The sequence below is a fragment of the Mauremys mutica genome, chromosome 25 (genome assembly GCF_020497125.1).
Source record: "Mauremys mutica isolate MM-2020 ecotype Southern chromosome 25, ASM2049712v1, whole genome shotgun sequence".
Classification (NCBI taxonomy): Eukaryota; Metazoa; Chordata; order Testudines; family Geoemydidae; genus Mauremys; species Mauremys mutica.
The window spans coordinates 14396522-14422425 of NC_059096.1; the positions used below are offsets into that span (position 1 = coordinate 14396522).

The 25904-nt window shown below is 44.3% G+C and overlaps 1 protein-coding gene across 4 annotated transcripts in view; it reads left to right on the forward strand.

Moving 5' to 3' along the window:
- MYO1D (myosin ID) overlaps nt 1-25904 on the forward strand; it is a 392910-nt gene that overhangs the window by 79464 nt on the left and 287542 nt on the right. For all 4 annotated transcript variants that reach the window (XM_044999484.1, XM_044999487.1, XM_044999485.1 and 1 more), the window contains exons 3-8: nt 1897-1990; nt 3680-3845; nt 6372-6425; nt 7455-7550; nt 22848-22964; nt 24162-24365. In XM_044999484.1, coding sequence (XP_044855419.1) covers nt 1897-1990; nt 3680-3845; nt 6372-6425; nt 7455-7550; nt 22848-22964; nt 24162-24365 — 731 coding nt within the window. The remainder of the gene's footprint in view (nt 1-1896; nt 1991-3679; nt 3846-6371; nt 6426-7454; nt 7551-22847; nt 22965-24161; nt 24366-25904) is intronic.

Sequence of the window (25904 nt, forward strand, 5' to 3'; positions counted from 1 at the left end):
TCAGGTTAAGGTGGTTAGAGCTCCACAGGTGGGATCTGGGTGTGGAGGTTTCAGGGGGGCTGATCTGGGTGCAGGGGTGGGGGGTTGTCATAAATAAACAGATCAGGGTTAAGGTCTCTTTTCCCTGGAAAGGGTTAACATGTAGTACCTGGTGACCACCTGACCAGAGGACCAATCAGAGATAAGATTTTTTTTTCAAATCTCTGTGGAGGGAAGCCTTTGTCTGTGTGAGAACTGTTCTTGAATCTAACAGAGGACAGTCATGTCTCCAAGTTCTCCTGGAGTAGTTTCTACTAATTAATAGTGAGTATTAATTAGAAAGGCAAATTAGTCTTATGATTTGATTTCTATATTTGCAATTGTGTGTTTGCTAAAGGAAATGCTTTATTCCTGTTTGCTGATATTGCTTTTACTGAGAAAAGGGGGAGAGGGGATTCTCTCCAGAGATTGATAAGGTTATACCCTATGAGTGTCCAGCTTGGGCTCATAGAGATTCTGTATTTTCTTTTTATTCTTTAATAAATTCTTTTCTTTTCTTTGGACTTGGTTAATTCCTTCCCTTGGGGAAATTCAGGGGAAGGGGAGGGGGAAGTGGGCTGCTTCCCTGTGTGTAGAGATTCAAGGCGTTTGAATCCAGGTATCTCTGTCTTCAGAGCAAGCTGGAGAGAGGGGGGAGGGGGAAGGTTCCTCCTCTGTGAATTGATCTGTGTTCCCAAGGGGGGAAACAGGGGTGTCCCGGCCCACGGAATTGACCGGGTGGTGGCAGCCGAAGGGGAGACCTACCCTAGGATTTTGGGGTGGGGGGAAGACATGCGGGTCCTCACTTTGAAACCGCCCAGTTTCAAGTGAGGGTAGACTCTGACAGGGGTCCAGGTGCAGGGGGCGTGGAGCTTGGCACGGAGGGCTGGGTGTGGGGGAGTGGGGCTTGACAGCGGGGTTCTGGGTGTGCGGTGTTGAGGTTTAGTGGGGGGGGTCTGGGGGTGGGCCAGATGCTTGGGGTTTGGGTGGATGGGGCTGGGGAGGGCTGATCTGGCTCCGGCCTGGGTGTCCCCAGCCCCCTGCAATGATATCTCTCTCCACCGGGTGCTCCAGACACCTGAAACCATGCACCCGCCCCGGGGAGGGGTTTTTGTGGCTTCCCTTTGTTTCCCTGTCAGAAAGTTATTTTTCTGCAGGGAAGCAAAGTAATCTATGAATTCTGCATATGCACAGTGCCACAGAATTCCCCCAGGAGTAATGGTATTGTGTGGTGGTAACTTGAATGAGAGTCCCTTCCTTGTTACACCCAGTCTGGTTGAAGGCTGGTTTTGGAAAAAAGCCTGTAGCATTCAGTCCTATCTTTTCTTTGAGGACTGTCTCTTACACCTTTGATGACTTCAGGTAGTGTTTGTCTTCTGTTTTGATGGCCAAAGCTAATTGCTTGCCATGACTCTAAACAGTGGGGGGAGATGCTCATAGAGTGAACTATTGCCATTCAGATCCTGGCACGTAGTTTCCATGGTATCCCTATGCTCTAGCAGCCTGCGGAGCAAGAGACCCAAGATAGCTTCTGAACAGTAGTCTCTTGTATTACAGTTTACAGCATTGCTGCCAGCAAGCCACTGTATGCCAACCTTTTCCCTCTAACAATATCCCTTTTGATCCTCTGCCTGCTAGGCCTTACAAACCTGTGAAATCTTTTATTTCGTTACTGGTTTTAAGTTAGCATAGTAACGGAAGCCAGGCAAGGTTACATTGGTATAAAAAACACCTCATATCTCAAATAAATAAGAAAAGGTGGCGAAGCCATTGAAGCAGAATGACATAATTGCAATGATCAATGACTTACAGTATCTTGATTTTTTTTTTTAAATCTCTTCTTGGCTTATGATACTTCTTTGCTGTTTGTGTCCTCAGGTGAGAGTGGGGCTGGGAAAACTGAGGCCAGTAAATACATTATGCAGTACATAGCAGCCATCACCAATCCCAGTCAGAGAGCAGAGATTGAAAGGTAAGAGCTTTACAGAAATTTATGAGGGGAAAAATAGCTTCATGTCCTGATAACATGGTAGTGGGCACTCTTGATATACCTATCTTCTTTTCTTCTACTTTTATAATTGCATGAAGTTTTCATATCAATTCATCCTTTCCTGAAGGTAAAGTTTTTTGACTTGGGGAAAAAAATTGAAACATAGATAAATTGCTAACAGATAATTGGCTAGGAGTGTTGGGAGTGTAACTCAAGCCTTTGCACTTCCAAATTGTAAACGATGCCCTGAAATTAAGTTTCTGTTGGGGTGTCAGTCAAACTTCATGGAACTAAATATACTTACACATTCAATTCATGACAAATGGAATGTTGAACAGAAGCAATACACTCTAGTCCAGCATTTCATGTTCATGAATTTCAAAATGTGCCCATCAGGCAGACTGAGTAAAAGTATAAAAGTCTTTAAATAAATGAACGTGGCATCCTGACAAAGAAAATTAAACTCCCACCTTGGAACTAACTCTCGAACCACTTGCCCACCATGCGAGAAACCAGGAGATTAGATGAGTATTTCAGGGGGGCAAACTCAAATTTAGACAGACTAACCGAGGAAGTAAAATCTATAACCAAAGGCTCTCCATTGAAAATGCTCACTCTCAAGCTCCCCATTCATGTCTAGGGATTGGAAAATCAGCTGGGGACTTCTGCTAACAGAGTACCACCTGTGCATATTATCTGCCTAAAATAGATTCCTGGTTACAGGGCATAAGTTATGTATTACAGTGTGTTTGAATGCAGCTAAATTTAAATTTATACATCTAGGATCAAAGAATTTAGGCCATACTTACAGGATGGGGAACGCTATCCTGGTAAGCAATGACTCTGGAAAAGATTTCGGGGTCATAGTGGATAATCAACTGAACATGAGATCCCAATGTAATGCTTTGGCCAAAACAGATGACACAATCCGGGCGGTGCATAAATACGGGAATCTCAAGTAGGAGTACAGAGGTTATTTAACTTGGTGCTCATGTGACCACTGCTGGAATACTGTGTCCAGTTCTGGTGTCCCCTATTCAAGGATGTTGGAAAAATTGGAGAGGGTTCAGAGAAGAGCCACAAGAATGACTGACGGGTTAGAAAACCTGCCTTATAGAGTTAGATTGATCTCTTTGGATCTATTTAGCGTAACAAAGAGAAGGCTAAGGGGCAACTTGATTACAGTGTATAAGTATCTACCTGGGGAACAAATATTTAATAATGGGCAATTCAGTCTATCAGAGAGAGGTATAACGTGATCCAGTGTCCGGAAGTCGAAGCTAGATAAACTCAGACTGGAAATAAGATGTAAATTCTTAACAGTGAGAGTAAGTAACCATTGAAAAAATTTACCAAGGGTCCTGGTCTATTGTCTATCCTTGCCAATTTTTAATCAAGATTGGATGTGTTTTGTAAAAATCTGCTTTAAGAATTATTTTGGAAAAGTTTTCTGGCCTGTGTTATATGGGAGGTCAGATTAGATGATCACAGTGCTCCCTGGGAATCTATGAATCAGGACACATTTGAATTTTCTTGTAGAATACAACCTGGCTGTTATTAAAACCTTCTGAAAAGCATGATTTATGTCTGGAAGAAGATTGCACTAGATATCTAGGAACACACTACCTACACTTGGGCTGTTCTCTTGCCTTTTCTGCTTATCTGTACTAGAGTGAAGAACATGTTGTTGAAATCCAACTGTGTGTTAGAGGCCTTTGGCAATGCCAAAACCAACCGTAATGACAACTCCAGCAGATTTGGAAAATACATGGATATCAACTTTGATTTCAAAGGAGACCCGATAGGTGGACATATCAATAACTATTTACTAGAAAAGGTAAGCTGAGTTTGACTGTAAAGTGCTAGGCTGTCTTCCCATGTATAATGATTATTTATAAAACCTAGTATTTGCCATTTTAAATGTGTCCCTCCTGAACTCACGTCAAATAGTTCATTGAATATCCATCATAGGATGAGTGTCACTTCAGATCTAGACCTTAATTTTTCCCCCCAGAATCAATAAAGGTATGGTAGCTAAAATTAAGAAACTGTCAAAGCACCGCAACTAATTTGTTGCAACACAAACACCATGAAACCATTGTTTTCAGAGCTCATTCCATCATAGAACTCGGGGATAAATAAAAGGGTTTCAGAATGTTTTGTCTGTGCTTTGTACCCAGAATAAAATCTGAGATTAATTTAACATGTATAAAATTGCTTCCCACAGAAATTCTTGCACTGAAATCTCACTGGTCAAGCATAAATTATGAAGATTTCTGTGTGTCTGCAAGTAGTGGTGGTGTGGTTTTAGAAGTATTGCATTGAACTGATGCCATAGCTTTACATGATCATCTGTTAACTTTTATTACATATTCCAGGAGAGTGATGGAAACAATGTATTTCATGTCATTTTAGACTGTACAGATTTGACAGCATCTGGCAACATTTTTAAACTTCTGTTTTTATTTCTCTGAAACCTAGTTCCAGAATAAACATTTTGTTGTGTTTTAGTGTTATGTACTGCTTTGACCCTAGTGACACACTAAGGGAAAATATTGTTTGCAACTGCAATGGCTTTAAATCAGGGGTAGGCAACCTATGGGACACGTGCCAAAGGGGGCACGCGAGCTGATTTTCAGTGGCACTCTCACTGCCCAGGCCCTGGCCACCGGTCTGGAGGGCTCTGCATTTTAATTTAGTTTTAAATGAAGCTTCTTATACATTTTAAAAACCTTATTTACTTTACATACAACAATAGTTTAGTTATATGTTATAGACTTATAGAAAGAGACTGTCTAAAAACATTAAAATGTATGACTGGCACGCGAAACCTTAAATCAGAGTGAATAAATGAAGCCTCGGCACACCACTTCTGAAAGGTTGCCGACCCCTACTTTAAATCATAAGGCTTTTTATAAAATGTGTTTGACTGCACTATGCTAAGTTCCTGTTTCTGTTAACATTTTTATTTATTTATTTATTTAATATTAGCCCAATTGGCTGATGAGGGCAGGCAGTGATTTTCCATTGCTGCATACAGAGGTCTGATCTTAAGTCAACTAACCTTGCATGATCATACAAATCATCATATTTACAACAGCCACCTCACTAATTTCTCATTGACTTTGCTAATCCACTATCCTGGTAATTCTCACAGGAAACCTAGTTGTTTCACTCTACTTCTCAGCAAAGATTTAATAGCAAAAGATGGCTCTGTAATGAGCTTTTATTACTATGATTTTATTGTTACAAAATATTCTATGCTTCACCAGCTAGTTAAGGATTTAAACAAAAATACATTATGCTATTCAAAGGCCTTGTCTACACTACAGGGGGAGATGGATCTAAGTTACGCAACTTCAGCTACGTGAATAACTTAGGTCTACTTACCGCGAGATCTATACTACACAATGTCAACTGGACACGCTCTCCTATCGACTGCCCTTGCGCTTCTCGTTCAGGTGGAGTACAGGAGTCGATGGGAGAGCGATCTGTGGTCGATTTAGTGGGTTTTCACTAGACCCACTAAATCAATCGCCAATGCATCGATTGCCATGCGTCAAGCCCCTGGTAAGTGTAGACAAGGCCAAAGTATACATTTTGTCATGTGGTATCTGATTCCTGGCTTTACCTGCTCATTAATTTTCAAAATTCTGTAGTTGGCAGTTGAATGTGAAGTTCCACTGTAGTTCCCCATAATCTTACACTGGTCTGGGACTAAGATCTGAACGCCTCTTGCTCCTGCCAGCATTGATCTTAGATTAAAAGTGAAACATAACTTGCCACTGCTTTACTGATAGCTCAGTGGTTTGAGCATTGGCCTGCTAAACCCAGGGTTGTGAGTTCAGTCTTTGAGGGGGCCACTTAGGGATCTGGGGCAAAATCAGTACTTGGTCCTGCTAGTGAAGGCAGGGGGCTGGACTCGATGACTTTTCAGGGTCCCTTCCAGTTCTGTGAGATAGGTTCTGGTGTGTTAGCAGAAGAATTTACCACAAGAGTTCCCTAACTGTGGACCCTGGAGCACTTGCTGGTGGTCACATGGTGCTGTTTCCTATTTCCTATTAGATGCTCAAAATAATTTCTTATGTAAGCAGTTACCATGGTCACCACAGGGGGAGTCATCTTTTTAAAAATATCCTATTGTCTGTGTATTTGTATGACTGGGCTGTACACTCCATGGGACAGGGACTGCCTTGTGTCATACACCACTAGTAATGATCCGTAGTACGTTTGTAGGGTAAAAAGTGCTAGAGGGATTTTGGTAAAGATAGTGAATTATTGCATTGGCAGACTAAGGTAAGATATTTAAGAAGCACACTACTTGTGTCTAAAAATACATGTCTTTGCATCTTTTCCCCCATAGTCCCGAGTGATTGTGCAGCAGCCAGGAGAACGAAGCTTTCACTCTTTTTATCAGGTTAGTGTTTGCCTACTCAAACACATGGAAATTAGCTGACTCATTCCTCTGCTCACAAGGACATACAGGCAAAGCAATTAACACATTCTCTCTGGCATGCATTTTTTATCACATTCTGAGCCAGTTTTCTGCTTTTAACAATTCTATGTTGGCTGAAGATGCCTAATTTTGGAGAGGGGCCATGGAAAGGTGAAATATTCCTCCTCATCCTCCTAATCCTCCTATTTATTAACACATTTGTAAACTTATTAGTACTTCTGAGCATATGGTACTATATCTGGACTTTGGATTAGTACTTCATTAGCAGTACAACTGTCTTCTTTTCTCATGAGGCTTCTGTAATTTGGATGGAGCTAATTTCATGGCACCGAATACATTCATATCTTATCTTCATATTTTTACTTCAGTGCCTTCAGTATTGTTTGTGGTAGGCTGATGCCACTGTGTAGGCTCTGTGGAAGGAGATGCCCCTCATCATACCTCTTTGTAAAGAAAATGATCAACATACCTGCCTTACTTTGTTCAGCATAGTTGCTGATGTTTGCCACCATGGTGTGTATATATAGCACTTTATTTCCAACATGTGGCAATTTGAAGATGTTTCCGTTGGAGAAATTACATGTGTTTGGTCCTGCATGCTTTCCTGAAAACATCTGTATGATGTTGCCCCTATGCAGAGGTTTTGACTTGTTTTCAAGATTGTTGCTTTAACAGCCTTAAAGGCAACCACCTGGAAGGTGTTTTTGGCTCTGTAATGGTGGAGACTGTGTATATCATAGCCACAATGCTTACACAACCTTTCCCTGCGACTACGTGATGCTTACTGGCTTCAGGTGCCAAGGCTGTTTGCATGTTAGTAATGGAAATGGAAAGTTATGGTCATGCCTCACCATGCATGAGGAAGAAGGATCAGAATGTATTCAATGTAGCAATAAATGAGTAACTTATGATATTACACCAACTATGAACATATTGGATGGTGTTCGGTTTTTTGATTGATATTTGTTTTTTAAAATACTATTTGCACAGCTTCTCCAGGGGGGTTCTGATCAGATACTACGCTCTCTACATCTTCAGAAAAATTTCTCTGCATACAACTATATTCGGGCCGGAGGGCAGTTAAAGGTGAGGATGCAGTCAATTTGTTTCAGGTAACTTGTTCTAAAGTTGTAAATGCATCTGGAAGTGGTACATTGACTTTAGCTGTACATCCTTGCTCATAATTGTGGGAAGATATCGTAAGAGAAATGAAGAATTCCAGCCACAATCTAAAAGCTGTCACCTAAAATCTGCCGTGGTGGATTGCTGTGCCTTCTTGCTGCTTCCTCCCTGCAGCAGCTGCCAGTATGATGATGAGAGGGCAAACAGCTTGGGTGTGGAGTGCAGGCAGGCAGTAAAGGGGCTCTAAGAATCAACCTTAACAGCTCATGGTCTAAGTGGCTTCACATAAATTGGTTTCATATAGGCATGTGGGACTTTGGTTATTGATAGCAGACCCCCAAACAAATTGGTTCCCAATGCAGGCACCATTTTGACCTATTTTCTATCTCATGCCATTCATGGAATCTCCTTTAGATCAGTGATGCAATCCAGTCTTCTTCAAATGGTTGCACTTGTCCATTCCACTTCAGGTTTGTGCATGCCCAGTGCACTGTTGTTGGAGATTTTTCCCTCAGCGGTACCCATTAGGGCCATGCATGCACCATCTGCTGCTGTGTGCTGCTGCACTATGTTGTAAAGGATAGAGCCACACCCAATCCCCTTTAGTTCCTCCTTACCACCCATAACAGTTATTGGAGCATGTTATCTTGCTGCTGAAAATTTTCTTAATTTTGCATTTGTATATAGTTGGTACTCATTAATAGTTTTTGTTAAGATAATGTAGCATTAGGTTTCCTTTATTGGTGTACTTTTTTGGTACTCTTTGATTCCTACTTTGTGGGTACTGGTACCTGGTGGTGGGGGTGTGCCTCAGTCCCCAGGATGCCTACAAGGAACAGATGCTGGTTAGTGACCTGCACTTCAAGTGCCTGAAGTGCCTAGGAGAAGCTCATGACAGAGATGGTACCAGATCTGCAGGAACTTTAAACCCAGAACTAAAAAGGAAGGGAGGTCACTGTAAAACACCTTCTGATGGAGGCAGCCCTGCACCCACACTCAGAGCCTCCCCATTCAGTGTGTGTACCGAGCACATCTGCTTTGATAAGAGTGCGCCTCCTGTTGTGGCAGACTCTTGATGCCAGTCTCCTTCTCCAGTACTGAGGAAGACACCCCAGAAGATGGTATCAAAGGACTTGGTATCTGGGATATCAAAGGCCCTGACACCAAAGTCCAGCAAACATGCTGGTGAGGAGGATAGACTGCAATTGAGGCTGAAGCACTCCCTGGTTCAAATAACTGCTCAGGGAGGGTTGTTGACTCAACACAGGTACTGATCCCTAGGGCGGCACCATCTGTGTCAGTGGTGCGGTCTTTGTTGGCTTAGCAGTGGCAAGAGACCGTATCATTTGAAACAGATGTTGTGGAATGTGACCTTTTGAGTCTCTTGATACTGTGGACACTGCAAGCACTTCCTTGTACACCGCTATTAAGAGGCAAACTGCAGTGATCTCACTAATGCCCCTTTCTACAGACTACTGGCACCAATCCTGGCACTGACAGGAGTAGCTCCTCTTTGGTTGGATGAATCCAGTTCATCCTCTGAGTTGGAAGTTGGCTTGTACATGTCACAGCTATGTCACATTAGCAGAAGCTCTGTCTTGGCTGACTGGGAAGGAATTGAACTCTGGTACCATACCAGTGGCCATTTTGGAACTCTTGGAGGTTTCTACCTGCCTCCAAGTTGTCTCCACACCCTTCCTGTTCTTCTTCTTCTAGAAGACATCCAGATCCTTCTTGTCAAGAGTAGCAAGAAGCAGGTGCCAGGCTCAGAATTGAACGTGGAAGGTCTGCTTTGGTACCTTCCCCCCGTCCCTCCCAATAATTGGGGGAAGCTACACTTGAGCCAGTCCTGTGGTGGTCCTCCTCATTGCCTGAGCAGGCGGTAGTATCGGAGGGTTCTTTACTTCCATTGGATGATTATATTGTCCACTAAGACCTGCTAAAGAGGGTGACTTTTGCCTTAAATATTCAGGTGGAAATGATTCTAGAGAGGTCTCACAGATTGGTCAATATCTTGGCATCTATGGAAGCTTCTCAAGTGGCATTTCCAATTAACAAGGTTATTCTGGTGCCCACTAAAGTGCTGTAGCAAACTCTATTTTCCCTCCCTCCCAGAGTGCCAGGGCCAGAAAGCATCTACTCCAAAATCAAAAGATGCAAAAAAAAAAAAAAGCTCAATCTATTTGGCAGGAAACTTTTATTCAACAGCTGAGCTACAGCTCAGGATTGTTAATCAGCAAGCACTGCTGATGATTGATTTTAACCTCAAGGACAATGTTTTAAAATTAATGGATGCGAGACAGGTGTTTATTGCTATGGTGGATGAGGGAAAGTTGGCGGCCATCGCTTTACTTCTGGCTGGTTTGGATGCTGCAGCTAGAGCCAGGGCATTGGCCGTTACAATGCACAAATGTCTGCAGCTCCAGTAATTGGGCCTTCCTCAGGAGGTCCAAGAGACTATCCATGTTTTTCCTTACAAGGGGCCATCACTTTTCTCGGACCAGACCAATAACAAGCTGCACAGACTTAAGGGTTGTAGGGGTGGCTCAAGTCATTGGGCATTTATACACATGTCCCACAGAAGTAGAAGTAGCAGTACTGTTCTCAGCAGCTACATTGGTATGCATTGCAATAAAGACCAAGCTAGAAAGAAAGGCAAAAGTTATAGGAGGGGACCACCTCTACCTACTACTTCAGCAGCAGCCAGACAGCCAAGTAGTTTTTTTGGATATGTGTGGTGAGGACAGGTTTCCCAGTCTTCAGTTTGCCAGCTCTCATACCCTGATGTATTCTAATAGGTTCTCCTACTTGCTAAGTGCTTGGACCTGCATAACTACAGACCAGTAGGGCCTAAGCATGGTGGAATTGGGATACACCCTTCAGTTTATTTCTATCCCCCAATTTCCACCCTCCTTCCCAAGCTCTTTTCAGGGACCATTCTCACAGGGAAGTTCTCCTGTGGGAGGTTCGTTCTCTCCTCCAGCTGGGAGCCCTAGAGGAGGGTCCTCCATTTCACAGAGAGATGAGGTTTTATTCTTGCTACTTCCTTATCCCCAAAGTGAAAGGAGGTTTCAGACCTATGCTAGACTTGAAGCAGCTCAACAAACACCTAAAGAAAATAGTATTTCTCAGGATCTCACTGGCTTCCGTTATCTCCTCCCTGGATCCTGGTGACCGGTATGCTGCCCTCGACTTAAAGGACACATATTTCTGTGTGGTACTACATCAAAGCCACAGGAAATTCCCCAGGGTTTTGGACAACCAATTCCACTACCAGTTTACAGTCCTGCCATTTGGCCTGTCCTCAGCCCTGCGTGTTCAGAAAGCGCATCGCAGTGGTGGTGCTTTCCTGAGAAAATCAGGAGTTCAAATATTTCTCTACATGGGCGACTGGTTGGTGAGAGGCTGGTCCATGGGTCAAATGCTGTCCAGTGTGGCTGTGATCCAATCTACCTTCAGCGTGCTAGGATCGCTCATAGAGGAAAGGTATCCTTTGTGCAGATGACAGAAGTGAGAGTTCATAGGAGTGTCTTGGACTCTGGAAGCCAAGGCCTTTCTCCCTTAGGCCAGGTTCCAGATGATGCTGGCCATTTCTTTAGATTTGAACACCCGTCCTACCACAATGGCATGGAATTGCCTTAGACTGGTGGGGCGTATGGCATCATGTACTTATGAGGTTTGCTAAGCCAGGCTTCATCTCAGGAAACTTCAAGAATGGCTGAGCTGAGTGTACTTCCCGTTCGTCTTCCTCTGGACATGGTGGTTCGGATGCCTATATGAATCTTAAAAGCAGCAAAGAGTCCTGTGGCACCTTATAGATTAACAGACGTATTGGAGCATGAGCTTTCATGGGTGAATACCCACTTCATTGGATGCATGATATGAATCTTAGCCTCTCTGGACTGTTGGACAGACCTTGCGTGTGTGTGTGCGTGGATTTCATTTGCCTCTTTTCAGCCTACTTTGGCCTTAGTTATTGGCACTTACACCTGAGGTTGGGGGGCCCACCTAGGATCCCTGCAGACTCCAGGCCTGTGGTCTGCCCAGGATTTAACTCTCCACATAAATGGTAAGAGAACTGAAAGATATAGCTTGTCATGTTTTTCCTTCTGTATCTCCGGAATTAATTTGCCACCTCTTCCATCCCACCCATTCACTTTACAGCCCGGATGCTCTGTGGTTGACACCTCAGGAGATCTGTTCAAAGGGAGTGCAAGTCACGCTCTTGAATAGTGGAAAACCACCTACTAGATATACTTAATTGGCAAAGTGGAAGAGAATCTGTGGTTCCAACAAAAAGGAGTTTCCCCAGTCTCAACTTCAATATCACATGTGCTGGACTATTTAGTTATAACTAAACAGCAAGGTCTGTCCTCTGGTGTCCGTGCCTTGTCATGGCGAGACATCTTGCGTGCTCTAATGATCCCCAGAGTCTGTGTCAGCAGGGGCTTTTTTGCTCCCGGTAGGTTCAACCATGCTGGGTTGGTCTGTGGGGGAGGGGCCAGACAAAACAGACACCCTGGTCCTCCAGGTTGGGGGTTAGGTACACAGCTAACAACCCTGTCCCATAAAAAACAAAGCTAGCTCAGGTCACTGCAGAGATGAGAAAAAGTATGAACATGTCCAAACTCTCTTCATTCCATACAACCTGCCACAGAAAAATCCTCCATATCTTTTGGCCCAGTACAATCTCAAACCAAGATCTATTGGCATAGTGCAGCCAAGAAGATATGAGCACCATTATTGCCAGGAGACGCTGGACATGGATTGGTCACGTGCTTCGGATGGAAACTGATTCCATCACCAGAGTAGCAATAAGATGGACGCCTGAAGGCAAGTGAAAACGAGGCTGTCTGAAAACAACATGGGGAATAGCTGTGGAAGCCGAGCTGAAAAACCTGTGGCACAGCTAGGGAACCATTGAAAGACTTGCCAGAAACAGAAAGGAGTGGAGGAGCTTTGTCACTGCCCTAAATGCCAGTGGAGTAAAGGGAACATGATGATTGACGATGAAACAGCAAGGTCTCTTCATTAGTTCCATCAGGATCCTCCTAGCAGTTATCTTAGCTTTCCATCCTCTGATTGGTACTCGCTCTCTTTTTTCCCAATCCCACGTCAATCAGGTTTTTGAAGGTTCTGGATAGGTTATATCCCCATGTAGAGGATCCTATTTCCCTCTTAGCACTTAAACCTGGTATTGACAAAGCTAATGGGTCTTTCCTTTGAACTGTTATCCACCTGTTCATTACTCCATCTCTCGATGAAGGTAGCCTTTTTGGTGTCAATTGCCTTGGGCAGGAGAGTGGGTTAATTATGAGTCTTAGTGTCTGGTCTTCTGTATACAGTCTTCTACAAGGACAAATTATACCTGCTCCTTCATCTGAAGTTTCTCACCAAAGTTGTCTCACTTCCACATCAATTAGGCAATGTATTTGCCAACTTTCTTCCTGAAGCCTCATGCTCATAAGGACGAGTACAGATATGACATGGTCAATGTAACTTTTCCAAACAACATGCTTGCACTTACTTGTGAGTCACCTGAAGAGGAAGGATGTGTGCAATCACTCGAAGGAGGAACTGTTACTAACCTGTTCTGTAACAGTTCTTTGTGAGCTGTTGCACATGTCCATTTCAGGACCTACCCTCCTTCCCCTCTATATCAAAGTCTGTTTAGTAAGAAGGAACAGAGGAGGGTGAGGGTGGGAAGTGCTTTGCCCTTTACACCATTGCGCAGCAATGTGAAGCACCAAGGCACATATACCACCCTGATGGGTATGCTGAGGGACAAATCTCCAATAACAGTGTACTGGGTGTGCACACACCTGAAGTGGAATGAACATGTACAGTATGTCTCAACGACCAGTTATGGAACAGATAATAACCCTTTCTGTCTCATCAAAGGCTGTACGTCACTTATTTCTAGCCTCAGTAAAGTGGAACAAACAGAGCAAGGCTCTGTCTGAAACATTTGAACAAATACCTGAAGGAGTCATATCTTCACATTCGCATTTTATCATCCCAGAAATAATTCTCCTATTTTTGTTCATAGTTATAGACTTTAAGGTCAGAAGGGACCATTATGTTGTCTAGTCTGACCTTCAGCACAATGCAGGCCAAAGAATCTCACCCACCCACTCCTGTAACAAACCCCTAACCTATGTCTGAGCTATTGAAGTCCTTAAATCGTGGTTTAAAGACTTCAAGGTGCAGAGAATCCTCTAGCAAGTGACCCATGACCCGTGCCCCATGCTGCAGAGGAAGGGAAAAAACCCCCAGGGCCTCTGCCAATCTTCCCTGGAGGAAAATTCCTTCCCGGCCCCAAATATGGCAATCAGCTAAGTCCTGAGCATGTGAGCAAGAAACCCCAGGAAAGAATTCTCTGTAGTAACTCAGATCCCACCCTATCTAACATCCCATCACAGGCCATTGGGCATATTTGCCGCTAATAGTCAAAGATCAATTAATTGCCAAAATTAGGCTATCCTATCATACCATCCCCTACATAAACTTTTCAAGCATAGTCTTGTAGCCAGATATGTCTTTTGCCCCCACTGCTCCCCTTGGAAGTCTGTTCCAGAACTTCACTCCTCTGATGGTTAGAAATCTTCATCTAATTTCAAGTCTAAACTTCCTGATGGCCAGTTTATATCCATTTGTTGTGTCCACATTGGTACTGAGGTTAAATAATTCCTTTCCCTCCCTGGTATTTATCCCTCTGATATATTTATAGAGAGCAATCATATCTCCTCTCAGCCTTCTTTTCGTTAGGCTAAACAAGCCAAGCTCTTTGGGTCTCCTTTCATAAGAGAGGTTTTCTGTTCCTCGGCTCATCCTAGTAGCCCTTCGCTGTACCTGTTCCAGGTTGAATTCATCCTTCTTAAACATGGGAAACCAGAACTGCACACAATATTCCAGATGAGGTCTCACCAGTGCCTTGTATAATGGTACTAACACCTCCTTATCTCTACTGGAAATACCTCGCCTGATGCATCCCAAGACCTCATTAGCTTTTTTCACGGACATATCACATTGGCGACTCATAGTCATGCATCCGACGAAGTGGGTATTCACCCACGAAAGCTCATGCTCCAATACGTCCGTTAGTCTATAAGGTGCCACAGGACTCTTTGCTGCTTTCATAGTCATCCTGTGATCAACCAATACTCCAAGGTTCTTCTCCTCCTCTGTTACTTCCAACTGATGAATCCCCAGCTTATAACAAAAATTCTTGTTATTAATCCCTAAATGCATGATCTTGCACTTTTCACTATTAAATTTCATCCTATTACTTCTTTAATTTGCCAGCAAGAATACTGTGGGAGATTGTATTAAAAGCTTTGCTAAAGTCAAAGAATAACACGTCCACTGCTTTCCCCTCATCCACAGACCCAGTTATCTCATCATAGAAGGCAGTTAGGTAGTCAGGCATGACTTGTGCTTGGTGAATCCATGCTGACTGTTCCTCATCACTATCCTCTCCTCTAAGTGCTTCAGAATTGATTTCTTGAGGACCTGCTCTATGATTGATTTTTCCAGGGACTGAGGTGAGGCTGACTGGCCTGTAGTTCCCCAGATCCTCCTCCTTCCCTTTTTTAAAGATGGGCACTACATTAGCCTTTTTCGAGTCATCCGGGACCTCCCCCGATTGCCATGAGTTTTCAAAGATAATGGCCAATGGCTCTGTAATCACATCTGCCAACTCCTTTAGCACCCTTGGATCTAGCGCATCTGGCCCCATGGACTTGTGCTCGTCCAGCTTTTCTAGTCTATTATTAGCACTTGTCCTCCAGTCTATATCTGGGAAGTTAGTCTCCCATGATCACACAATTCCCATTAGTGTTTACTTCATTAAAAACATTGAAGAGGTCTCTCTCTATATCCAAATCAGATCCCGGCGGTCTATAGCACACACCAAGCACTATCCCAGGGGAGGCTCTAGTAGCTTTCTTCCCCAATGTGATTTTTGCCCAGACACTCTGTCTTATCCATTCCATTTCTTTAGTCTACCTCATCATTGATATACAATGCTACTCCACCACCTGTGCCTTTACTTCTGTCATTCCTAAACAGCACATAGCCTTCAATACCTGTACTCTAGTCATGACTACTATTCCACTATGTTTCTGTTATCCTTATAATATCTGGTTTCACTTCCTGCACCAGTAACTCTAGTTCCTCCATTTTATTACCTAGGCTCCTTGCATTGGTGTACAAACATCTTAATTTTTGCTGTTTGGCTTCGCTCACATTCTTTACCCGATTAGGCCCAGACATTCTACCACCAGTATCACCTATTAGGTGGGTATCTACACTACCCTTCCTCCTTATGTCCATTCTCCTATCCACGGCTGTATCCTTTCTTACTTCATTTTCTTCCCTCTCAGTGTTAAAATCCTGCATGGTGATTACCTGGACATCTCCCAACCATCTCCCCCAAATTCCTAGTTTAAAAGCTCTCTTAATCAGTTGTGCCAGCCTCCACCCTAGAAGTCTATTTCCCTCCCTACTCAGGTGAAATCTATCCTGAGAGAACAGTCCTCTGTCCATGAATGCCTCCCAGTGTCCATATATCCCAAAGCCCTCCTTATAGCACCACTGCCTGAGCAATCTATTGATGGTCGTAATCTGATCATGCCTTTGTTGCCCTTCTCTAGGAACTGGCAGAATCCCACTGAAGATCACCTGAGCCTCGATTTCCTTAAGTGTCTTCCCCAGCCTGGCATAGTCTCCCTTGATACCTTCCAGTGAGAATCTAGCTGTATCATTTGTTCCCACATGGACGATCAGTGGATTCTTTCCTGCTCCCGTTAGGATCCTCTTCAGCCTCAGGTCCACATCCCGTATCTTAGCACCTGGCAGAGAGCGCACCCTTCTGTTCTCTGGATCAGCTCTGGTTACAGGCCTGTCTATTCTTCTCAGTAAGGAATCCCCAATCATGTAGACCTGCCTTTTCTTGGTGATGGTGCAATTCTCTGGTCTATCCTGTTTCCTCTGGCTGCAAGTCCTCTCAATTCCTATTCTCCCTTGCAATTCTCTGCAACCCATCCTGTATCCTCCTGGGGCTCATATTTGGTGTTATCTCCATTGACTCTGTCCCTTTTCCTATAGAACTAGCTGCTCTTCTCTTCTTCCTTGCCCTCTCACCTTCAGTGACCACCTGCTGTGCCCCTTCTTCATTTTCTAACTCCACAAACCTGTTCCTGAGCTCTATTTCTCCTTCACTAGCCCATCTTTTCCTCTGCCTGGTTCTCTTAGTCACATGATTCCACTGTCCACTTTCCTCACCCAGCAGTCTCCCCTCAGAGTTAGTCATAGAATATCAGGGTTGGAAGGGACTTCAGGAGGTCATCTAGTCCAACCCCCTGCTCAAAGCAGGACCAATCCCCAGACAGATTTTTACTCCAAATGGCCCCCCTCAAGGATTGAACTCTCAACCCTGGGTTTAGCAGGCCAATGCTCAAACCACTGAGCTATCCCTACCCCCTCTTTGCTTCCATCTGAAAGTCTGAGCTTTTCCCTTCAGCCTCCTCATGTCTTTGCTTGTAGTGGACAGCTTTTTCAACTCTGATCATTACCATTTAATCTGAAATGTGCTCAAAAGGTCTTTTCCAGGATTATGGTAGTATCAATATTGGCTTTTAAGAAGAAAATGCACTTCTTGGTCTTTATGGACAACTGGGTTAGGTGTGATGGGATCCCAGGGGTGCAGTCGGGACTGTAGGACTGCTGTGCCCCCTTAACTCTCCAGCCTGGGCTGCCTCTCACAATGCTTTGCTAGTGACAAGCAGCAAACCCCTCCAGGTGCTGTTATCATTCAGCACAACCGCATGTGGAGCCCCCACACCCAGCTAGATTGCATGAATGCTCCCAGAGCCACTCATGAATCACACAGAGAAAGGCACCAACCAAATCCTCCCGGCCATGTACCTCAGGAATATACTGTCTTGCACTGCTCAAGAACAGCAGTGCAAATTTATTAATTGGTTCATCACTTCATTGGTGGAAAGTGGATATACACCAGCCTTTGTAAACCTGACAAGCACCGTTACCAAACACTTCAGGCAAACTCACTGATAAAGATAAACAGTTTAAAAAGTTTGACTACAAAAAATACATTTTAAGTGATTATAACTGATGGGCAAAAAAGTCCGAGTGGTTACCAAAAGAAAAGAGAAGAAAAGATAAGCATGCAGTCTAAGCTCTCAACCCTATTAGACTGGGCAAACTACAGCCCGGGGGCCACATCTGGCCCTTCAGATGTTTTAATCCAGCCCTCGAGCTCCTGCCAGGGAGTGGGGTCCGGGGCTTGCACCGCTCCGACACCCCAGCCGGGGGCTTGCCCCGCTCCACATGTGCTGTGGCTCTGCACAGCTCCTGGAAGCAGCGGCATGTCCCAACTCCGGCTCCTATGCATAGGGTCAGCCAAGGGGCTCTGCAGCTCCCATTGGCCAGGAACGTTGGCCAATGGGAGCTGCGAGGCAGCGTTTGCGGATGGGGCAGCGTGCCAAGCCGCCTCGCTGCGGCTCCACATAGGAGCTGGAGGGGGGACATGCCGCTGCTTCTGGGAGCTGCTTGAGGTAAGCGTGGCCTGGAGCCTGCTCCCCTGACCCCCCCCCCCTTGCACTCCCAACCCCTTATCTCCAGCCCCACCCTAGAGCCTGTACTTCTAGCCGGAGTCCTCACCCCCTTCCGCACTCCAACCCCCTGCCCCAGCCTGGAGCCCCCTCCCGCACCCTGAAATCATCATTTCTGGCCCCACCCTAGAGCCCGCACCCCCAGTCGGAGCCCTCATCCCCTCCCACACCCCAACCCCCAATTTCATGAGCATTCATGGTCCGCCATAAAATTTCCATACCAAGATGTGTCCCACCCCGATCTAGATTGTGTTTTTTCTCACCCCACTGGATATTGCAATTCATAGTACATAGGTTTCACCCTTGAAACCTGGGCCAGTCCCCTCTGTTGGAGTCTTCAGAGTGTCCCTGTTGCTTGCAGCGTAGGAGGGGGAAGGAGAAAGGCCATGCATGGGGCCCTTGTGTTCTGTTTTATACCCTTAGTCCCATGTGCTTGGAGAACACAGGTCCAAGGGATGTCTGGTGAGCATTCTTGAGTCACAAGGTGAAGCAATACCCTGGTGTGTCTCCTGTGAGCGAGTCATTAAATTGTAACTCCTCTGCTGGGCAATGGCTGGTGATGTCTGTTCAGCACCCACCCGGGCATTGGCTATCTCCCGCATCATTGTCTCTGGAGAGCTTGTATCTGGGTGCCTCCCAAACCCACAGCATATTTTAGTGAAAACCATACAACACATTCTCATAATTTCACATGCATTAACAATATACATATTTAGATAGAACCATGGGTTTCAGCAGATCATAACCTTTCCCCTGATACCTCCCGCGGCCTGCTTTACATGCAATATCACAATTATATATAAATGAGGAATATGGGGGTTACAGGACACTCCCCCAAGGTATAGAATATCACACAGTGGTCTGTAGAGAGAAAGCAAAATCAAAGTGATTCACGTTTCTGCATGCACTGCACACCAAGGCAGACTAGCTTACCAGGCAGAAGTTAAATTAAGCAGTGTCTTCACTCATTGTTATTCACTCAGTTTAGATCAGTGATTGATCACTCTGCATCTGGAAACCAAAAATCAAGTGCCCCATGACTTCTCCAAATGTCAGGACTTCTAATTCAAGTAGATGAATGATTTCTTATCAAGCAGGCGGAGATCTTTGTTATATGCTTTCCTACCATTCCGCTGCTTCTTGGGACCATACACAACCTGCATAGTGTGGCAATGATATTGTTTATGCGTTTCTGGCTGAAGAGGCTATGGTTTTCAGGCTGATTAACTCAGTATTGAATCTCCTGATCCTTCTGCATTGTATAGGAGGTCTGCTGATGGTTGTAGATGAAGTCCTTGAGCAAATCCCTCAACAACCATTTAGGGATGAGCTTGGAGATCAAAGCAGCAGATCTAGATGGGATCCCTGCTGAAATCTTTAAAGACGGTGGACCAGAGCTAATTTGGCAGCTTTACCAGCTTATCCTTAAAATCTGGATAAAGGAGGAGATACCCAGTGAAATGAGGGATGCCCTGATTGTCACCCTCTTCAAGAAAGGGGATAAAGTGGATTGTGGAAATTATTGTAGTATCTCTCTCCTAGCCATTGCAGGCAAAGATCTGGCGTGGATTCTTGCAACTTGCCTTCTGCCCCTATCAGAAGAAATTTTACCGGAGTCACAGAGTGGTTTCTGACCATGTTGTGGAACTGTGTACATGATCTTCACAGCACGGCAGCTGCAAGAAAAGTGTCGGGAGCAAAACCAACCACTGTACATGGCTTTTATTGATCTAACTCAGGGGTAGGCAACCTATGGCACAGGTGCCGAAGGCGGCACACAAGCTGATTTTCAGTGGCACTCACAGTGCCTGGGTCCTGGCCACCGGTCCGGGGGGCTCTGCATTTTAATTTAATTTTAAATGAAGCTTCTTAAGCATTTTAAAAACCTTATTTACTTTACATACAACAACAGTTTAGTTATATATTATAGACTTATAGAAAGGGACCTTCTAAAAATGTTAAAATGTATTACTGGCATGTGAAACCTTAAATTAGAGTGAATAAATGAAGACTCGGCACACCACTTCTGAAAGGTTGCCGACCCCTGATCTAACTAAAGCCTTTGATTCAGTGAATCGCCGTGCCCGCTGGACTGTACTTTCTAAGATTGGATGTCCTGATAAATACATCAATGTCCTAAAATTGCTTCATGATAACAAGAAAGCGACTGTTCTGGGCAGCACTGGCTCCCAGAGTGAACCTTTCAAAGTACAAACAGAAGTCAAACAGGGCTATATCATCGTTCTAACCATGTTTGTGGTTTTTATTGCTGTCATTCTTTACCTAATTGCTGGGAAGTTTACAACTGGCGTTGAAATCATTTACAGAATGGACGACAAAGCTGTTCAGGCTTTGCGGGCTGAAAGCCAAGAGAGAGATCGCCACAACAGCTATTGTGGAACTTCAGTATGTTGATGACAATGCAATCTTGCCCACTCTGAGAAAGATCTTCAAACTATCTTGAATGTGTTTGCCGATGCTTACGCATGTCTTGGTTTCACTCTTAATATCAAGAAGACTAAAGTGCTCTATCAGCGCTCTCCAAATGAGGTATTACATGTCCCATCTATCAAAATGAATGGAGTGGCACTGGAGAGCGTCTATCATTTCCTCTACCTTGGAAGTCATCTTTCATCTGAGACAGATATTGATGCAGAAATTCAACATCGCCTGAGCTGTGCCAGTGTAGATTTTTCTTGTTTACAGCACAGAGTTTTTGAAGATTGTGACATTTGAACAGACACCAAGCTTCTTGTTTGGGGGAGGGGAGATAGCTCAGTGGTTTGAGCATTGGCCTGCTAAACCCAGGGTTGTGAGTTCAATCCATGAGGGGGCCACTTAGGGATCTGGGGCAAAAATTGGTCCTGCTAGTGAAGGCAGGGGGCTGGACTCAATGACCTTTCAAGGTCCCTTCCAGTTCTAGGAGATTGGTATATCTCCAATTATTACTTTTTTTTTTTTTTTACCTTTAAGCCATTATTTTCCCAACACTGTTGTATGGATCCGAAACTTGGACAACCTATAGACACCACTTGAAAGTCCTTGAGAGATACCATCAATGCAGCCTTCGTAAGATTCTGAAGATCAAATGGGAAGACAGGCGCACCAATATTAATGTTCCGGAAGAGGGAAAGACCACCAGTATCGAGGCAATGGTCATCCGTCAGCAGTTCCGCTGGACTGGACACATTGTCCGGAGGCCAGACCATCACCTCCCAAAACGGGTCCTGTTCTCTCAGCTGAAAGAAGGGCACCATAACGTGGATGGACAACGGAAGCGTAATAAGGACTTGCTGAAGGACAACCTAAAGTGTAATATTGTCATTGACACTTGAGAGACACTTGCCCAGGATTGCTTAAAATGGAGTGAAGTCCTATGTGATGGTCCCCTGCATTTTGGACTTGCTCGCCGACAAGCTGAAAAGGACAAGAGGCGCAGGAGGAGGAAGAGACTGGCTTCCAGTCATGGTCAACAACCTCCTGCTGAGCCTGAAAATATCTTCCCTCATTGTAATAGAACAAGGATTGGGCTTATTAGCCACCTGAGGACCCATAACTCCCATGGAAGATGATCATACTCTGTAACGAGTGATGGCCCAAAGATCAGTCACCATCTTTAGGACAAGACAGATTCAAAACGGTTACTCATATGAGGTGATTAACACCCTCATGGACCAGAAAGACGTCAATGACCAGAACTTATTCTATTAGCTGGTACAGAATTCATAGTTTAAGGATGGAAAAACAGTTTTGAACAGTCTCAGGTTCCTTCAGAAGGGCCTTAATATGGTTGTATGTATAAAAACTTCCAAGCTAAAGGTCAAGTCTCCACACTATGATGTACACATTATGTTCAGGAACATAAAGTTCAGGGCAAATCCTGACATCAAATACTTCCTGTGTGGCACTACCTCACAACATCATTGAACAAAACCGTGGGACCTTAGCGTCAGCATCCAACAGTTCATAATACTTTCTGGATAAGTATTTTCCTCCTGCCAGCTAGTTTTGTAGCTCAAGTGGTAGCAGACCATGGTCCAGTGCTGAAAAGCTGAGATTAAACCCTGTCTCTGATGCATGATGAGAGAATTGTACCTACCGTTTTTCTTTAAAAAAGAAAAAGAACAACTTTTAGTAAGTAACTTCCTGTCTTGAGAGTGTTTTTAGGTTGCAAAGTCAAGAAGATAGAATCTAGTAGCCTGCACAACCATAAATTTGGCTCTTGTGCGTATGCATTGTGATGGTCTTTAATTACATGATCACATACTATTTCCAAAGGTCCCCAGCTTCTTGCAGTTTATAGGCTTGATGTACAAAGGAGGCAGAATTAAATTGCCTGGGTAACTGTAAAACTGGCATTTCTTAATGTTTAGTGGTTGATTTTGCAATCTAAATAAAACTGAAGAGTTTGTTTTGATATGTGATAAATAGAATAGATAGTGGCTGTGACCTACTGTTCTGTGCAACATTCACTTTTTTTTAGTAACACGTCTGTGACATCTGTGGTGGTTGCATAATGGCTGCCGCGTTATGTCCTTAAAGCTGTGCCATGGTGATGCTTTATATTCTAGAATGTTTGTCTAGAGTATGAAAGGTACTACATCAAGTAAATCTCTATTTTCCTTAGTGTTCCATCAATGATGGTGCAGAGTTCAAAGCAGTGGCAGATGCTATGAAAGTGATAGGCTTCAAACCAGAGGAGGTTCAAACTGTCTACAAAATTTTGGCTGCCATTCTTCACTTGGTAAGTTCCCTGCATGTGGGTTTGTGGAAACAGTTTTTCGAGGATTGCAATGGTAGGGCAGCCAGGCTGTGTTACTTGTGTTACTGTGTGACTTCAGTAGTTGAGTAGTTCTATCAGATGCAGTTGGAAGTGCTGTTTGGTTGAAAAGTCAACACTATTCCTGCCTGCCAGTAGTGGGTCAAATTTCCCTGTGGGAACACTGTGATTATCTGGTCTGACCTTCTGTATAACACAGGGCTTAGAATTTCCCCACAATAATTCAGACTAATGGCTCATCAATCTTCATGTCAGTTTTTCTGGTGATGTCATTAAACTGGAAACTATATTCTAGGACTTTGTGGTGAGCTGTAGTGAAGATGGAAAGGATAAATATAAATAATCTGTGGGTTCTGCTTAGTGTCTTTTAATTCCAACTCCTCTCTAGACCCCTGGCTTGTAACAGTCTTTGCCTGATTAAACTTTATTTGAATTAATTTGCCATAACTTTGTTCCTAGAATCCTGCTAAATACTAAGGGCCAAATCCTTCTTTTGGTCACAGGCAAAGGCGAAGCCTGGGTGGGGGAGTCAAGAAGGGTCACATGCCCCTCCCCAGACACCTAGGGGGAGGCACATTCAGCAGGGAACCACAGTGGTGAAAGGAGCAGTAAGTGGGACCGCTGAGGGGCCACACGCCGACAGGTCCTCCGGTGTGGCTGTACTGCCCTCAGCCCCACCCCAGCTCTTCCACGCAGCTGCGAGTCCTGGGGTCTGTACAGCCCCACTGGAGGACAGGGCTGGGGGCGGTATTCAGATAGCCGTGCCAAAGGAGCTGCCTGTGTCAGGCCTCCTTCCTTTTGCTGCGGGAGGACAGAGCCCCACCCCAGGTAATGTGGGATGGGGAGGGGACGGGACGGGGAGAGCGGGGGGCCCAGGCTGGGGGCAAGGCAGGGAGGAGTCACGGGAGGGTCACTTGGGGAAGCCACATGCCCTCTTAGCTGGTGCCCCCCTTTGTGTCCCTCCCATGAGTTGCCCATGATTGGAGCATACAATATTGAGGACAATTTAGCCTAAATATAGAAATGTGCTGATGGTGTTTCATTTGTTGATGAACTGAACAGCAGATCACTCCCTGGAAATGAAGTGCTTACTTCAGCTTTGCTGATAATATTCTCAGCAGAGGCACATTGAGCAATCTTTTCTTTCACTACTTGCTACAGGGGAATTTGAAGTTTTCAGTGGATGGCGACACGCCTGTGATTGAAAATGGCAAGGTTGTGTCGGTAATTGCAGACTTGCTGTCAACAAAGTCTGACATGGTGGAGAAGGCCCTGCTTTTTCGAACTGTAGCTACAGGCCGGGATGTCATTGACAAGCAGCACACAGAGCAGGAAGCCACCTATGGCAGAGATGCTTTTGCAAAGGTGAGTCTGAATTCTCTTTCTACAAGTCTGTACTAGTTTGTCATGCAACAATTTCCAAAACCCATGGCTCAGTTTTTGCTCTTTAATTTCACAAATGATAGGAGCCCATGGATGAATGAAAGTATTGCAGAGTCCAACATCTGGTTCAGCAAAGAGTGCAGATGCTTAATGAAGTTGTAAGAGAAGAGCACAAGGTTTTGGGGGCTGTTAGTCTGGATGTTTCATCTTCAATATGTATTTTTAGAATGTTCACATAGTGAAAGACTTATTCTTCTAAATTAATGGGCGCAGCAGAGTTAAAATTTTATCTGTGAGTGGGGGCAACCCACAAAACAACTTTGGCTGCAGGGTTTGCCAGGACATTGGAAGTCTCTGGTCTGTTAGTTCATATCTTGATACAATGGAAATGCAATAAATGAGATTGAGAGAACAGATTATTGACAGTTCTAGCTGTCTGCTTGCTGTCAAGAAGAGAGCAGTGGAATGGTATGACATCCTTAAACACTCATTGAAGATTGTGAAAAAGGAGGGAGGGATAGCTCAGTGGTTTGAGTATTGGCCTGCTAAACCCAAGGTTGTGAGTTCAGTCCTTAAGGGGGCCACTTAGAGATCTGGGGCAAAAATCAGTACTTGGTCCTGCTAGTGAAGGCAGGGGGCTGGACTCAATGACCTTTCAAGGTCCCTTCCAGTTCTAGGAGATTGGTATATCTCCAATTATTATATATTATGCTACACCTTTGGTTGTTTGGCAACGACAGCAGTCTCCTTTGGAAGGGTGATAGTGACGGAGTATTGGGAGGACACTTAACTACTAACATTTATTTTAATTGTGAGAAGGAGGAATGGAGGGAGTTAAATGGTGGTATTGGGTAAGAGCTAACTTTTGGGCCAGTCTCCTTGAATGTCCTTTTAAGGTTGTAATATTTGTCAGAGCTTCTTAGCACAGGTGTCACTAAATTGAATGATTAGATTCTGAAGACAGAAAATGACCTTGCTTGTGACTACTTCTTGAAAAGTGAATGATGATATTTTATAGTATTGTATTTTGTGGTGTTAAGTGCTCAGTTACAATGGGTACAAGCACTGTATAAAAATGTTAATTCTGCATTCATCTGCTCACCTATATTTTCCATATTCATACAATTCTCTGATCATAGAATCATAGAATATCAGGGTTGGAAGGGACCTCAGGAGGTATCTAGTCCAACCCCCTTCTCAAAGCAGGACCAATTCCCAACTAAATCATCCCAGCCAGGGCTTTGTCAAACCTGACCTTAAAAACCTTGAAGGAAGGAGATTCCACCACATCCCTAGGTAACCCATTCCAGTGTTTCACCACCCTACTAGTGAAAAAGCTTTTCCTAATATCCAGCCTAGACCTCCCCCACTGCAACTTGAGACCATTACTCCTTGTTCTGTCATCTGCTACCACTGAAAACAGTCTAGATCCATCCTCTTTGGAACCCCCCTTTCAGGTAGTTGAAAGCAGCTATCAAATCCCCCCTCATGCTTCTGTTCTGCAGGCTAAACAATCCCAGT